At 37.0% G+C, this 16959-nt stretch overlaps 1 protein-coding gene across 1 annotated transcript in view; it reads right to left on the bottom strand.

Moving 5' to 3' along the window:
• LOC106883781 (uncharacterized) overlaps positions 1-10480 on the bottom strand; it is a 30088-nt gene extending 19608 nt beyond the window's left edge. Inside the window, exon 1 of the mRNA XM_014934912.3 lies at positions 10094-10480. Within this exon, the coding sequence (XP_014790398.1) occupies positions 10094-10238 (145 nt within the window). The 5' untranslated portion in view covers positions 10239-10480. The remainder of the gene's footprint in view (positions 1-10093) is intronic.
• Positions 10481-16959: the final 6479 nt, after the last annotated feature.

Raw genomic sequence — 16959 nt, 5'->3', positions numbered from 1 at the left:
AAATACCCGAATATCGGTTCCACAAGCCCTTTTCGCTCCATCAGGTCACATGACCTTGTGATTAGCTCAAATTGTTTTTATTATAGGTCGGTTCAATCGTGTTGGTGCAGCAGTTCATTTTTCCTTACGCGTGAAATTAATCACCAGCTCCTGGGAGCCTACTGATCTGTATCAGAACGGCAGTTTTCGACTGCTCTGGGTCTTTGGCACGCGCCACTGATTGCACACAACTCGTCTCCGGCAACGATGTATCTGACACCAGCCAGTCTTCGCTTCCATCTTCTCCACCAGACGCCTTTCTACATAGTTGCTGTACGAAGACTACACGACCCACAGACCAACAGCTGCCTCTACACACCACCAAACAGTACGTCAACTATGTCTATAGGAGCAACAGTCCAGCCTAACCACGAAGTTCTCTCACACATCTTTGTTATGTTATTTTATTTCATTTATGGCAATCATTGCTAGTAACTTCAGGCACTCTGTTCTCAACGTACAAGAGTTTACCTGGTGTTATTTTCACAAACATAAGGTATGAGTGATCTTTCCTGGGAATTGAGACTGTGGTATACTGTGACTTGATTTGGCAGTTGCTTTTCTTTCCCTTTGCTGTCCGCCATTATATGTATATAAAACAAAAGCTTGCCAGATAAAACTTCATCAGGCGTTGTTGGTAATCAAACAATATTGAAAGTGTTGCAATACAGAGTAGGGTAGATTATCCTTGGAGTTGAGTCGCAGGGTCCTTTACATGTTGAGTCCAAATCTCACCGTTGTCAATTTTCGTCTTTTATCCTAATTGGGTCGTTATTAAAAAGGCTTGAAAATGCACAGTTATTCAGGCATAGGGGGGGGGGGAAAGAGAGGCTTACATAAATGCGTTTGTAAACTCGAATGAGCAATTCGTGTATTGAGTAAATTAATGTTACAGCAGTGAAAAAAAGAGTGGGGTGGGGAAATGAAACACTTTTTACTGGAAGCGGTACTTTAAGACGGTACTCCAGCATGGCCCCCCCATTTTTGTATCACCTAACTGTCTGGATGTTTTGCGTTCTTGTCCCATTTTTGCATTTTACACACACGCACGCACACACGCACGCACACACACACACATATATATGTATATATAAATATATAAATAGACAGACAAATAAATAAATAGATAGATAGATAGATAGATAGATAGATAGATAGATAGATAGATAGATATGCCGAAGGCTAGCTGGCCGAAACTTCGAAGTTACTGTCACTCCTCTTGTATAAATATGAAAGAAGAGCGTTATAGTTCGCTTGAAGCATTGTAGCACAGAATTAGAATAATAAACGAAAATAGACGGCCAATCATCCACCACTGTCTCCACTGCCTCAACTGCGACCTCTACGGCACCGACAACACCATCTTTTGGAAACTGCTGCTGCTAGCACACTCAGCGGACTAAGCGAGGTCATTGCCCAATCGGTTATCGAAACGGCAGGATCAACGTAGACTCCGTAGATATCCTTCTGAGGATGGGCGTTTCTGTCTGAAGTATATAAAAGTTTCTCAACTTCCCTCTCCACATTGTTAGAAGTTTTCCACATTTCCCTTTTCGTTTATTATTCCACTTAAAGAAACATGTATTCTAAACATTGAGTTTAATGTTAAACTCAGCGTAATATCAAATTGTTTTTTATTGCAATTTGGCATAAACAACAACAACAACAACACACACACGCACGCGCGCGAGCACACACACACGCATACACGAACACGCACACATATACGCACGCGCGTACTCATGGTTCCGAAGCTTTACTAAACTCTTCTGATGCATCTGACCGATGTTTTAGTGATTCGATCGTAAGGATTCAATAATAATTCTAAACTGTTGGACACTGCTATCGCCAATGCTTGATAAATGCTTTTAATAAATAATTTATAGCATTAACTCAATAAAATGGCTTCATTTGCAGCAAGAATATCATTTTCACTCAGTCACACGCGCACATACATACACATGTGCATACACACACACTTAACTGCACTAATAGTGACGTCGATGACAATGGCACAATAGAAACCAAGTTCTAAAAATCAAGTGGGGGCTAAAACAAAAGACAATCTTATATATATTTTTACATGAGTAAAGCAATACCTCATGTCTGCAACCTTTGATCTAGCTATTGTCATGAGGGAAATATACTTTTGAAATATATTTAGCTTTGACAAAGCCCGTCACCTGTACAATGATTCAAACTCTAGGTTTTCAAAAATCATTCTGGACTGTTGGAACCCTGCCATTGTCAGTGCTTGCGCAAAGCTTTTATTAGACCATTCCTGACAACATTTCAATAGAAGGTTTTCATTTACAGCCAGAATATTACTAACAAGAATTACGTTATCGACTTCAAACTATATAGCTTCAAACCGTTTTAGAAGTTTACAGATGATGAAAAATCATTATATTGCAACTTTAAGTGATGTGAAAATAATGTTAAGATCAAAGTTGAATACTTTTGTGAGTGTGTTTATATGATGATGGTGGTTGTTTCTTGAAAAGATCTTTGAGGTGAAAAAGAAAACAATGCAAAATAAGTAATTCTTCAAGATTTCACAAATTCCTGCTCTTTTATTCTTTGATACTTTGGTCAGTCAGTCGTAATAATATGACTGAAACTCGATTTCACTACTGTACTCCACTGATTTATTGATATGAGCCAATGAAGAAGCTTGATCCTGGTCACTCAGTCTGCTACAAATAGCACCTAAATTCTCTTAAATCACACCTTAGACGAGGATATATTACACTTATATGGTTCTGATATATAAAAAAGGCAGGATGGTCATGACAAGACTACCTTTGGTTATAGGTCTTTCAGTGAAATCAAGTTAGAGCTGGGGCTAAACGACATCTGGACACATCAGTTTCTACAATTGACTGAAAGGCTGTGAATGCCTACCCGACACAAATCTCTAGAGGAATGCTGAATGCAATACTTAACATCAAAGAAAACGAACACATTAGCAATATGCTTCTGTATAGCGAGTTACTATGTAAAGCAGTGATTTTCAACCTATGAACCCCTTTGATGCTTATTTTACTCGGGTGGACCCCCATAGCCATTCCATGTTTTCAGAAATCCTCATATTTTTATCATGAAATATTATTAGCAAGTGTATAAAAAAATTGTTAAAATATTTCCTGTATAAGCAATTTATTGCGCAAATTTTAACAACAGAATCTTATCTGGACCCTGGTTGAGAACCACTGGTGTAACGGGTGAGCGAGAAATAACAGTCAGAAGAATGAGGCTGGCTGGACACTACCAGAGAAACTGGAAGTTTCCATTCAGCCTGCCATCTGATACTATGGGAGCAAACAGAGGGATATCGAAGAACGTCGGTATGCCAATGTATGTGAATGTACTAAAAAAGTTGTAGAAGAGGAAATTACTGACCAACTAGCAGGTTTCATGGAGTACCGAGATGGCCGGAGGGAACACTGGAGGATTCGTTGAGGACGACTTAAATGATAAGATAATAATCGGTATCACGCCACTAGGTGACTTTCTCCTTCTCTTCCTCTCCCTTTGACTAATTTAGCAGCTTCATTTCAGCAATAAAATGTCGAGACTTTATATCATTTCGGTAAGAAATTGTTAAGAATGCCAAACTTGAATTTAATGTCTAAAAATATTTTAATGACAAAAACTATTTATATTAATCCTTTAGTATTCGGATTTAGGTGACAATAGATCAGCTTGCTGGATTAATTTTATTTTTAAAGGGTATTTAGTACTGATACACGTACTTAAAAGCGATTAATAACTTAACAAATGATCCTTGAAACATATTTCCGGGTGAAATCAGATGATCTGCTCAACAAAAGGATTTCCTTTCTTATGCATTTTCCATTCACCCATTCAGCCTACCTTTGTTCTCACAGAATCCTAAATTCATCGACCTGTATTGGGATATACAGAGCAATACTGACCCCCCCCCCACTTCTTTCCATTGTTTCCTTTTTTTGTTGAAAGTATCACCGATCAAGCTCAATCGTGATTAAAGAGGATTTCAGCAAATTATTACACTTACACTAGTAAAGGTATGGCAGTCACATTTTCTCAATGAGGGATTAGTCACAGCCATCGCCACCTCACTATAGTCAACAGCTGTCAATACATTTATCTGTCTCGTCGCCCGAGTTGTTGTAAATAGCAGTCAAATCGTCCCCAAATCATTCCCTATATTCTTTAAAGCAAACATATCAGATAATGTGGTCCTTCATATATTATGTTTAACAACCACCTCAAAACATTGATCTAGAAAATTTAGGATTGCATTGTTTAATAGAGTCCTTGTTTTGAAGATCGTTGTTTATGAATAGGTTATTATTTCTAATAGGTGAGCAACGTAGATATTTTCTTGTTGCTTCATAAGCTGTGGTAAAATGGTGACCAAAGTTGTATCTGTGGCGGGTAGTTAAGAGTTCAGAGTGTATAGTCAGGCGCTTTGGGGGTTTTAACTGAGATAGTCAGGTGGTGGCCACTATAAAAGTTGTTGTTGTTGTTTATCCTTGAGGTTGATAAATTAAGTAGCCGTTCAGAGTGGAGTAGATATCGACCATCTTTAACATCTTCCAAAATTAAAAGGTTTGTGTCGATATTATAAATCATTGGGCCCAAATGGCAAAAGTGCAACGTAGCAAGAAAGATACAATTCGGTCTTTGGTGGGACATGATGAACGTATGCTACTCAATTCCAAGTAGATGCGTGCGACTTTTCAGATATCCTCATTTTATAAATCATCTCCGGTTAATCGTCGAGAGGACGTTGGCGCTGCCTTGGCGGAGGTTTGCGCTTTCGGAGTGCTCTTGTCTGTTATTGTTGTGAAGTAAAACATAATACAACATTAAAAACGATATGAATGTTTGGTTGAGTTTTATCAAAGATCATACCAGCTAATGATGTATCAAAGTTCAATCAATCATGTAGTTGTGAACAATGGCAACAGATAAGACAAAATTATAATACTCATATATATCTTAGATAATACATTTATACATTAACTTAAATATGTAACCACACATATGTATGTGTATGTGTGTGTGCTTGAGGTTTTTGTGTACGCAGATAAAAGATTATCTGTCTGTCTGTCTGTCTGTCATACACCTCCCGCGCACAAACACACATACTCATAATGTATGTGCATGTGTGTATTGTGAGTATGTGTGTGTGTGTGTATATATATATATATATATATATATATATATATATATATATATATATATATATATATATATATATATTAATAAATCTCAGGGTAGCAAAAAAAGTTTAGAAATTCTTTTTGCTACCACTGATCTAGCGAGAAGAAAAAACTAGTCAATAGACTATATATATATATATATATATATATATATATATATATACATACATACATACATAAGAATCCTGCCAATACGCATTTAGTGCCAAGTGACTGAGTATTCCACATATATTTGCACCCTGAACTCAGTCATGGGAGCGAATCAGAGCGGTACAATAAGTGACAACACCGGACCTTTGAATCAGAAGTGCAATCAATCCATCGGCCTTCTACACAATTTCTGGCAACCCCGTTTCTTTCACAATGCTTGAGTCAACTCATTCTTTTACAGTAACTTGTTTTCATCCTTGAGAGAGAAGTCAGAACTTTTGGATTTGTACAATAGTGCTCTGCTTCGGGATTAGTGGAGTTTTCAATGCCAACTTTTGGCACCAGTTAGTCAAGGGTTTTCTCCATTTAGATGATTGTATATTTTTTCCTGTCTTTGTTCTAAGGACTACAGCTTCAAAACTTTAGCTTTTCCCCAATAGCCCACCTGGGGCATGGAATAACTGTTTTTGTCTCGATACTTTGGATAATTTGGCATCAATAATCTCGGAAGGGGAGCAAATGTCGTTAGGGAAAAAATGTATGAGCACTTATGTTCTTGTTTTGCATATCTTCATGCTTTTATCATTTGCATGATATGCGCATGGCGGGAACGGGGTATTACTCATTACAATTCCCCGATCTCCACAGTTTCTGATTCTGATATTGCAGTTTCTTCCAGTTCTGTGTATTCATGTTTTGCGCTGTGTTGAGTTTATATCAAAACTATCCTATCGTGAATTTCTTGTTTTCTTATATACAGAATCGATATACTTTTTTCTGAAGGTTTTTAATATCTTTGGAGTTGTTTGCTGTATTTTTATTTCTTTGAGTTATCGGCATATGTGGTGGGGTTGACTATGGTAACCGCACGAATAAGCCCGATAGAGCTATAAGAAGACAATAATGTCCTCAAAACAGTTCTCTTTAATATCCTGCCCTGGAAATCCGACTCTTCAGAGAGCGCACCAATGGTTGTAACATTAAGGCGTCTGTTTCATTTATTTATCTTATTTCTATGGAATCTTCCTAAGTCATACAAATTCGCTTCTTTGTTTTCTGACTATACCGAGGTCAAGAAATTGTGGCATATTATCCTGCGATCAGCTTTATTGAAAGATCGAATATATCATTTATCAACATTTGAACGGTTCAGAAACTGTTTTATCAATTACAACATAGAAATAACTGTGCGAGACTGATTCTGTTTTGACGAAAACCATGTTGGGTATTACTTAGCAAATTATCATTCTCTAAATACATAACCAGTCTCTTCTAACAAGGAACCTATAAAGGGTCACTATTTGATGAAAGTGAAAGTCATTTATTTATGTTTACCTAAGTTTCCTCATTGTGTTACGCATTATAGTTTTTGTATATAAAAAAAAATCTAACACCGAGTTATAATTTGTTGTTAAAGCCTCAAGCCATTGTGATACTGCAGATTTATAGTCAAAAACGTTCTTTCAGACATAAACTACGTTTATATTGGCGGGAGTGAGATTAACTGGCACCTCGGTTGCGACTTGGTAACCAGAAGAAGGGCCCGGGCTTGTAAATATCTGATGGCTTCAGTCCTTAAAAATGAAAGGAAAATATAGCCTTTTCTATTGCAATATTTTACAAAAGTTTCAGTAATTTTTTATAGAATAATGCAATATAAAAGTGTTATAACTGTGTATGAACAATCATATTAATAATTTTTGATGAAATTTCTGCAAATACCTTTCAGATGGTGTAGATTACGATTATATCGTAATTTAATGTGAAAACATAACAAATATAGCTACCAAATGAAATTTGAACTTTTGATAATAATATGCGATGTGTGTCAGTATTTATGTGTGCGTGCTCACCATTCTTTTTTTCTAAATCTAATTCCTGATATAATCGTAATATATTCCATCTGAAATGCATTTATAGAAAATTGCATTAAAAATATCAATTTTTCTGAAAGTTATGAAGGGTACGAGGACACTTTTGTATGTGTGCCCCAATGGTTTTATGTCATCAGTTCTTGACCCTCGTTTTTTATCAGTAATGAATGCATGAGACCATTGGCTCGGGAATGGTAGAGTGGGAGGGGGCAGGGTATGCATGCGCCCCAACCCCTAAAAATTTGAACATCCTCTTGAAAAAGTTCATCGCCGAAACAAACGAGCGAACAACATTTTTGGACTGATTTGAAACCTTACTTTTCCATTATTTGATTTATCTGATTTGATTGATGTACAAATATATATTTGTACCTATGATGGTATGTGCTGCTCTCTCACCCAATAATAATAATAATGATAGTGATGATGATGATGATGATGATGATGATGATGATGATGATAATAATAATAATAATAATAATAATAATAATAATAATAATAATAATAATGCCCTGACACTGGCTCTCATGGCTTCTGATCTTAAATTATTGGAAGTGTTATCATGTAAATGTTTTGTCTTGGTATAATAGTAAATATTCTGCTCAATACCACGGATTTGCTTGTCAGTTGAGCATGTCCTTTGGTGGCTGACGATATGTGCATCTCTGATCACGAGCAGAAGTAGTTGAGGAACATCAGAGCCATGTGCTGAGAGGAATTCTTTGGAGTTTGAATAATTCACCTCTGGAAGTATGGGTGTTTCATTCAACATCCTTAAACACTCCTTATTCAAGGACCATTTGAGCAGGATGGGCTACTCAACCTGAAGAAAATTCTAACTGGGCCCCACCTGCAAGGTCATTCGCTGTTTATCTTGACACGAGATCCCCATGTCGCGTACATTTGTTGTGATACATGTACCTGGTGTACCCTTATCAGACAGGTAGTCATGATGGGTATAATGGGCTTCGTATATTTTAGCTCAGTGTCACTTTGCTGGCATGCACTGCTCTTTCACTCAATAATAATACAAAAATTGCCACGATAGAGTAGGACAGTATTAACATTGGAAAATATGTAAACACTACAAAATCAACACTCCTGCTTACTGGTACGAACATCATCCTGAGCCAGTGGTTAAAGGTAAAAAAAATGTCACTATCTTCTGGGATTTTCCAGTCAACGTCGACAGAACGATTCAAGCTAATCGACCAGACAAAGTCATTAAAGACAAGGAAGAAAATACTTGTAGAATAATAGAAGTGTTCCCACTTATAAAAAATATATCCGTAAAGGAATTTGACTAATTAAGTAAATATAAGAACCTGGAAATTGAAATACAAAAGATGTGGCATCTTAAAGCGAGAACCGTTCCTATTATTGTAGGTGCTCTAGGTATGATAAGAAAAGTCAAAAACATCTAGATAATATCCCAGGAGAACCATGTCTCAAAGAAATCCAAAATATTATGATGACAAGTACTGCCCACATCCTTAGAAAAACCTTATCAATTTAAATGTCTGTTGTATTATATGAAAATATTTCGCTACAGCTCCTGTCACTTCCCCTCCCCAAGCTTTTAGTCATAGTGTAACATCTCTTATCCTTCACTCACCCTAGGACACTGGATGTGTCTCGGCAAGTGATTGTAACAAAACATGCAGATTAAAAGTAAATAATAATAATAATAATAATAATAATAATACCTGTATTTGTTTTGATATTAAGATTTTAAAAATTTAACTTGTTTGTAAAAAAAATTTAGGACCTTCAAGAACTAGATTTATATTTTAAAGAGGCAGAAAATTCTAAGCCTTTGAATACAAAAAAAAAAACAAAAAAAAAACTCGAATACGCCGTACAGCCTATATGATTCTTCGGAGCACTAGCGTATCGGGGGGGGGGGGGACGGTCCGCCCCGGTCGGCACTTTTTATCGTGTTATAGGCTATTGCTGTAGGGGTCCGGGGGCGGCAAACAGAAGGGCCGCCCCGGGCGGCAAACACTCTAGCTACGCTAGTGCTTCGTAGTGGTCTGATAAAAGTATACGGTTAAGCAAGTGTCTTTCGACTCAGGTATTTACCGCATGTAAGTATTCGATACTGAATCTACTGGGTTAATATTATACAATGTGCTGAAATTTCAATTCTTCATTGAAAGTTAACCGTTTAAATTCTACGGACTGCCATATAAAAATACTGGATTCGGACTGTCATCTCCGGAATAGCCTCTATGTTAATACATAAATACACACACATGAATATCTATCTATCTATCAATCTATCTATCTATCTATCTATCTATCTATCTATCTATCTATCTATCTATCTATATGTATGTGTGTGTGTGTATAAATAGACAAATATGTACATATATATACAACTATATTTACATATAATATTGTATATGTATGTATATATATTATATATGATATATATATATATATATATATATATATATATATATATATATATATATATGCTCACGCACAAACATACACGTGTGTGTGTGTGTGTGTGTGTGTGTGTGTGTGTTTGTGTGTGTGTGTGTGTGTGTTTGTGTGTGTGTGTGTGTGTGTGTGTGAATTTTTACACAACCTATAGCCGACCATTGAACCATTATTTTATTCAAGTTCCAGTGGTGCTAGGCAAGTGGTAGATGAATTCCTAATTTCCACTATGGTTTGGACTAATCCGTTTTACTTATGATTCTAAAAGTTTCGGTACTAATTTCGCAAAATCTGGTAAAAAGGGGCATCTGGAATACAGTGTCCTGCAAATTACATTAAATCATAGTTAAAATAAATTTATACACTTACCGAACAACACCGTCTCATTTTGATCCACCTCAATTGCGACATCTGATGGAGTAACCACACTAACACACGATGTCAAACTGGTTGTTAATAAGATCACTCCCAGACATATCCAAATGTTAATTATCAGTCCGACAAAAGATTTCATCTTGTAATATATATTAATCACTATTAACTGAAAGCTAATATGTTATATTTCGACAAAAATTAAAGTTCACAAAAGTATAAATATATATGTGTACGGCTGTTTTGATGGATATGTTAACCAGTCGATTATTTTCTGAAAACTGTCGTGTTTTTCCGAGACACCAAAATTTATCAACTTTGAAGTGGTTGTAGCGCAAATGGATTTCTCCTAGTTTTTGTTTCACTTCCTTTCTTAGTCACACTGTTCGCTTTTATTCCGTAATCAGCTTTAAAAAGAACAGGAAAATACGTCATTTATTACAATTCAATTCAAGTAATTCCAATTTCCCCCCTATTCTCACTCTTAGTCTCTCTTATCTGTCAGCTTAACGTCACCTCCCCACTCCCATATCATCTCTCACCACCACTCCTAAGACCTGCGACGCTCTATCGCAGTACAAAGCGTTTTATTAGTGACACCTCGACCTACAACTTGAAAGCTTTTCACGTCCTTCCTTCTATTGTTTATCCTTCTCCTTTACACTTCCTTTTCATTATCAAATATTCCCCGTCTTATAGACATTCTTTGAAGGTGTCCAATGTGCACGCAGCCCAAAGATGGAGCCCTGTATCTTTGTTGGAATCTGGCTCCCTCCTCTTTGGAAGATTTATAATAACAAAAAAAAAAAAAGAAAAAAAAGAAGGTATATACATACATACATACATACATAACACATTCGTATATGTATCGTGCATATGTGTGAGAATGTGCATGAATACTCTCTCTCACGCGTGCGCGCGCGATAGCCTGAGTATTCCGAAGTTGCTGGCTAATTTTCACCAGGACTTTCGGAATATCACACCCACAAAAGTTGGATTTTCTTCGCTTTGACAGGGATTTTTCAAATTTGTTTTTCACCACATTCTCGCAAGTGATGGGAGAAAGCATTTCATGGGAAAAGATATTTGAAAATATTTAGGAATCCTCACTGCTCCCTTCTGGACCGATTCTGTTCATTTTTTTGTTTTTACATTACGCACTTAAAACAATGGGAGACGTCTTTTCGGCTAAAAGAATAAAATAGTTTTGAAAATTTATGAATTTTTTCAACCTCCCCTACTCCACTCAGTACCAATTTTGGCAAATTTTTTTTTTCATTTCGCACTTCAAAATGATGGGAAAAGCCTTGAAGGTGGAAAAGGAAATATAAATAAATACAATTTTAAAAATCGATCACAATTACAATCGCCACCTCATTTTCAAGCAGAAAATGAAAAGTAATTTAAAAACAATATTGAAATTAAAAAAAAAAAAATAATCCATTAAAAATAAATCCTAAAATTTCGGCTTTTCTTTCGGAAACTTTATTTTAATCGTAGTTTTAAAATGCGGACAGTCCGAATCTGCGATTTCTTTCAGTTTATAATTTCAAAATAATTTTCAGACAAAAAGCTGATTGAAGGGAGATATAACTGGTGTTTCTAGCACATCCCACGACCACCTAATGCCTTCCTCATTTTTGTTGTCATTTTGGTATGTTCTTTTATTCTTTTACTGGTTTCAGCCAGAGGCTGGGGCCATGCTGGAGCACCGCCTTTTGCATTTATGTTTTTCAATATTTTTCTCCCCATAATCATGTATTCGGTTGAAGAAAGCTACTGCTGTTTGCAATAGTAATCGAAGAGGAACAACTTCCAGGTCATCTCTACTAAATGTCACCACTCTGTTCCATTCGTATGGCGAGCGAAGACGATGTCACCTCTGTCCTTTCGTCCTTTCTAATCAGCACCGTGCATTCCTTACTCTTTCCCTCCATTCACTATCAACTAGCAACCAGCGAGCGAACTTGTTTACTGCCACTACAATTACAGTGTATAAGCCGCTATTTGCTTTGTTTTATCTTCATGTTTTTTTAAAATTTTTATCTAATAAAGTGTTTGTTGTTGATTATAGTAAGATAAAATCATGACAATAACAATACAAGTCATTGTTGTAAAATAAGGCATTTTGAAACTACATATACGTCAACTAGAAAAAAAAAAGAAAAAAAAAGCTAGCTGTTGACTCGTTGCTCTATAAGTCTTTTAAACACCAGCGCGCTTTATGTGTTGATAAAACACCGATGTTGAGCAAACGAATAAATACATGTAAATAATATTTCTTTCGTGGCGTTGATTCTTCGAACAAAGTGGTGACATTTAGTAGAGATGACCCGGAAGTCCTTTCTCGGTATTTGAAATTTCAAACTGTTTAGTTAAAAAAAATTAATTAAAAAAATCTATGATTGAAATAGAATGAAGGATCTATCGATTTCGAAAATCAAGCTCATTTTTCTCGTGAATGCACTATTTCTGAACCTTTTGAACTAAACGCACACACTCACTGTATATGTATATATACATATATATATATGTGTGTGTGTGTGTGTGTGTGTGTGTGTGTGTGTGTGTGTAGGGACATCACTTGACCCTGCCTGAGATTTGAAACCAAATCTACCCGCTTGTTGCTTGTCAAAACAAGCGGGAAATACTTTGTTTGCATCCCCACACTTGATGAACCCCAAGGACCTGCGCTGGTCAAGGAAAGGTCAGTCCTTTGTTTAGGGTTTGACTTACATTACTGGCCATAGTGTATATAGCAGAGAGCATTTCCTATCTCTTCCTCTTTTGTGTCAGCTATAACCAAGGAGCAACACTTCCCTTCGTATTTCACTAGACATACGAATAGAAGTTTTTAAACTCAAGAAAGCCGATGCTACCTTTATCCTTTCTTCCTTTCTAGTCAGCAGCGTGCATTCCTTACTCTTTCCCTCCCTACTGGCAGACAGCAAGTTCTACACTATCGACTACTAACCACCGAGCCAACCTTTTTGTTACTATCACTACAATCACTATTGTCTCTCTAAGTGCCTGTCGGGTAAACGAATATGTAAGAACGACCGTGCGAACTAAAAAGGAGAAATGGTGACGAATGGAAAAAACAGGGCTCCTTTTATAAAACGCGTCACACGGTCGAACACAAAAATATATAAAATGATAAATATGTTATACTTCGATAACATAGAGAACTCGTAAATGCCAGTAAGGAAGACGATAGGAATACAACCGTTAGAGATGAATAACAGTAAGATTTATTGTAGCATTAAATTGTATGTCTGTGTGTGAGTGAATGCGACATAATGAAACACAATAAAAGACAGGCCGTCATGTAAAGAAAAGAGTGCGTGTAAGTAATACATGTATGTGGGTGCGAGAGATACACAGTATTGAATAGAGTCAGTAACACGTATAAGGATTTAAGATACCAGTTCTTAGAGTACACAGTGGTAAGTGTCTGTATATAAGAAGTTAAGGTGTGTGGGGCAGAGCGATCACTAGTTGTGATGTTGTGGCTTCTATGCCAAACCGGGTTCTTGAATACAGATGTTCTTCGCAGGCTAAATTCTTGGTTGTTATTTATCGTGGTGAAGAAATCACACAAACAGGATCGAAGAGAAATGCTGCAGTTAGCTGTTGGTAGCTTGTGTACGTGTAGAGTCATGTTGACGCTGGCGACGGTGCTGGTAGTACGTAGAGTCGTGTTGCTGCTGGCGACGTCGGGGGCGATGCTTGTAGTTCGTAGTTGTACGATGCTGTTGGTGTCGTCGCTGGAAACTGGTTGCTGCTGTGTTACGCGTGTGTGGCCGGCGGCCAGATCTAAGATCTGAGGCGCGACCACTTGGCGGGTATAATTTAGTCTATTTATAGCTGAAGGAAGCTCCAGAGAAGCATTAGAAGAACTCTCTCACGTGACCTTATTAGTGGCTGTGGTTGGTCAGTTTGCGTCCTGAGGCGAACGGGTGGAGATAATTTACCCGCGTAAAGAAATAGTCAGTCAGGTGATGACAGGGAATGAGTTGCTTTCTACTACACTCGCGTCTGTCAATATTTATAGTGAGAGAAGATGGTTTGTTTGTATATAATGGCAATAGAAGTATTCACTACAAATAAATATGTGTAAATAATATTTCTTCCTTCTTGATGTTGATTCTTCGATGTTCACTGGTTACTCCGACGCGAAAACCTTCAAGCGTTTCACCTACACGCTACATTTGGTAGTATGCTACATCATACTGACGTGATTCTACATGTTCTACATTCGTTACATCGCACATCATTTCGCACGTGAAAACAATTACGGCCTTCACCAAACGCCCACTACAATTGGTGACCCCCGATCTAAAAGATCTACAGCCTTCACTCCAACAGCCGTTGCGTCGTATGCTTCCCGACATTCTAATACACGATTGCCTCTACTTCACCAACTTCATTGCATTTGGAAAATGAAGACCATTTTTTGTTCTGTGGTTAAATTTTCCATTTCGTCGCTACATTCTGGTGACCCGAGCTCAAGAATTACAGCCTTCACATCATGCTCGTCACATTGAAGACAAGATTAACAACTTTCACTAAACAGTTTCCGTTTCGACTGTCACACGACACGAAAAAAAAAAGAACTCGCCGACACAATTGACACCCACTATGCACTTTCAACTTGTCACAGAATGCACTCCACTACGTTATACAGAGTCAAGAAAGAAACATCGACAGTTGAAAAACGCAACATTTCGATAGCCATCCGACCAAAATCTACCTGGATGAAAATAAGGAAGCCTGCATATGCAATATTCTCCACAGCTACAAACTTTTCGAAGGATCTAGTTAGTCATTCGCAAAATGAGTCCCCTTTAATTTTGCTTAGATTGCTTTCAATTTTGGTGTATCGATGCAACTAAATTTTGATTACAATCAGCCAATTACTTTATCTCGTAAATTAAAAAAATTGATGTTATTTGGAATTAAAGTTGGGAAATTTGGGTAATTTTAGCCAATCAACAGACAGCGTGGCTTAAGTAGCTTTTTACCATGACAACCGTACGTTGTGTTGTGTTTCACTTCACTCGTGTCTGTGCCGCACGTTGTTCTGTGTTGATTCTTCACACTACGAGATTCTTTTCACCCGGGTGTTTTGTTTTAATTTTTCTGTGTGTTAGTATATTACATATTTTTCTGTGCATCTGTATGTTAGTACTTTTACATATTTTTCATTTCATATATTTTTGGGACAAATTCTTTGTTGACCAGTGTTATTCTTATCGTAGTTTACAAATCCAAGTATGTAAACGTTACTCAACTTTGGAGTTTTGGAGACAGACGCCCCCTTTTCACACACACACACACACACACACACACACACACACACACACATACACACACTCACACACACACACACACACACACACACACACACACACACACACACACACACACACACACGCTTATATATTAATGATGTACACAAATACATGGCAGCTATACATAGTACTGAAGTACACAAAGTAAACACATGCAGACAAATATATTAATATAACAAAAAAAAAAAAAGATAAAACATTCAATCAATGAAGAGACAAAAGAAACAGTAAGATAATACATGTTGATTTTATTAGGTATTTCTGTTTATTTACAAACCTACAATGAAATTAGGTATTTCTATTCATTTAGAAACCTACAATGAACAGGTCATGTCACAGACGCTAAACCATAAATTTAAAACGATACAACCTTAAAGTTGACACTGCTCCGCTAAACACAGAGAATTTCTGTCTCGCTATTGGCTAAAAATACACAGTTTTTGCGAATTTTAAACCTCTGTAACTTTTACCTCCATTTTTTTTTCTCCAAAACATCATACCTTCATAGCAATAAGACTGGAAAATTACATTATTATAGCCGATTTTCAGACTTTTTACTTCCTTTTAAAAAAATGCATATTTTGTGAATTAGTTGAACTAGTTCCAACCTGTTAGTCACACGAACACTTGTACATAGGCTTGAACTTTCTTTGCATGCACATATTTTTTTCCATTTCAAATGCTTGCTTATTTCTTTCTCTTTTGTTAGCACTACACATTTTCATTTGTTTTTGAATGTTCTATATTTGTATAATATTTTTTTTCTCATTGACCACTGGCATTGCACATCTTTGCACACATGTACAATTCTTTCAACTACACTGTTTTTTCTCGCTACATGTTTTCTTTTTGAATGTCTGCAGCTTCTTTCTTACTTTGCACGCTGGCCTATTTAGGCACTGCTCTGTATTTTGTTTGTAAAACAACACAAGAAAATTTTTTTCTCAACGTTCATACATAAACCTGCGTCCACCTATACACATGCACCACAATATAGTGCCTTTAGAGTCGGATGTCAGCGCATGCTCTCTGCACCCTTGTCAGACACAACTTACCTTTGTGCGACCCTAGGTTGGCCACGAACTTAATAGATAAAATTGTCTGTCCCACGACAACAACGCCAGACACATTTCGCTTCTGCACTCCTTTCAATGTATTTTCATACAAAATGCAATCCTACAAGAAAACTTTTGCTGATATCATGGATTGAGAATGCACACACTCATTCGCCTCGGCTTATTCCACAGCTCCAGGACTTTCTCTCGCACTCATGCATACGCCCTTGCACGCTCACTCACTGTCTCTGTCACGCAACGACTGGCACATTAGGCACTCGTGCGCACGCTCGTTCACTCTGCCTCAGTCGCGCACCGACTGGTACATTCTGCGCACGCAAAGCGACACCACTATTCAGACCCACACGAATAGATACCTGTCCCTATACATTCTCAGGATTCTTTCTCCTGATATGCACAATTTTTCTCAGCGGGAAATCCTTTGTTTGCATCC

Source organism: Octopus bimaculoides, chromosome 13 (assembly GCF_046866305.1).
Source record: "Octopus bimaculoides isolate indiv1 chromosome 13, ASM4686630v1, whole genome shotgun sequence".
Taxonomy (NCBI): Eukaryota; Metazoa; Mollusca; class Cephalopoda; order Octopoda; family Octopodidae; genus Octopus; species Octopus bimaculoides.
Note: the sequence above shows the minus strand (reverse complement) of the source record. Positions and strands in the feature narration are given on the sequence as shown.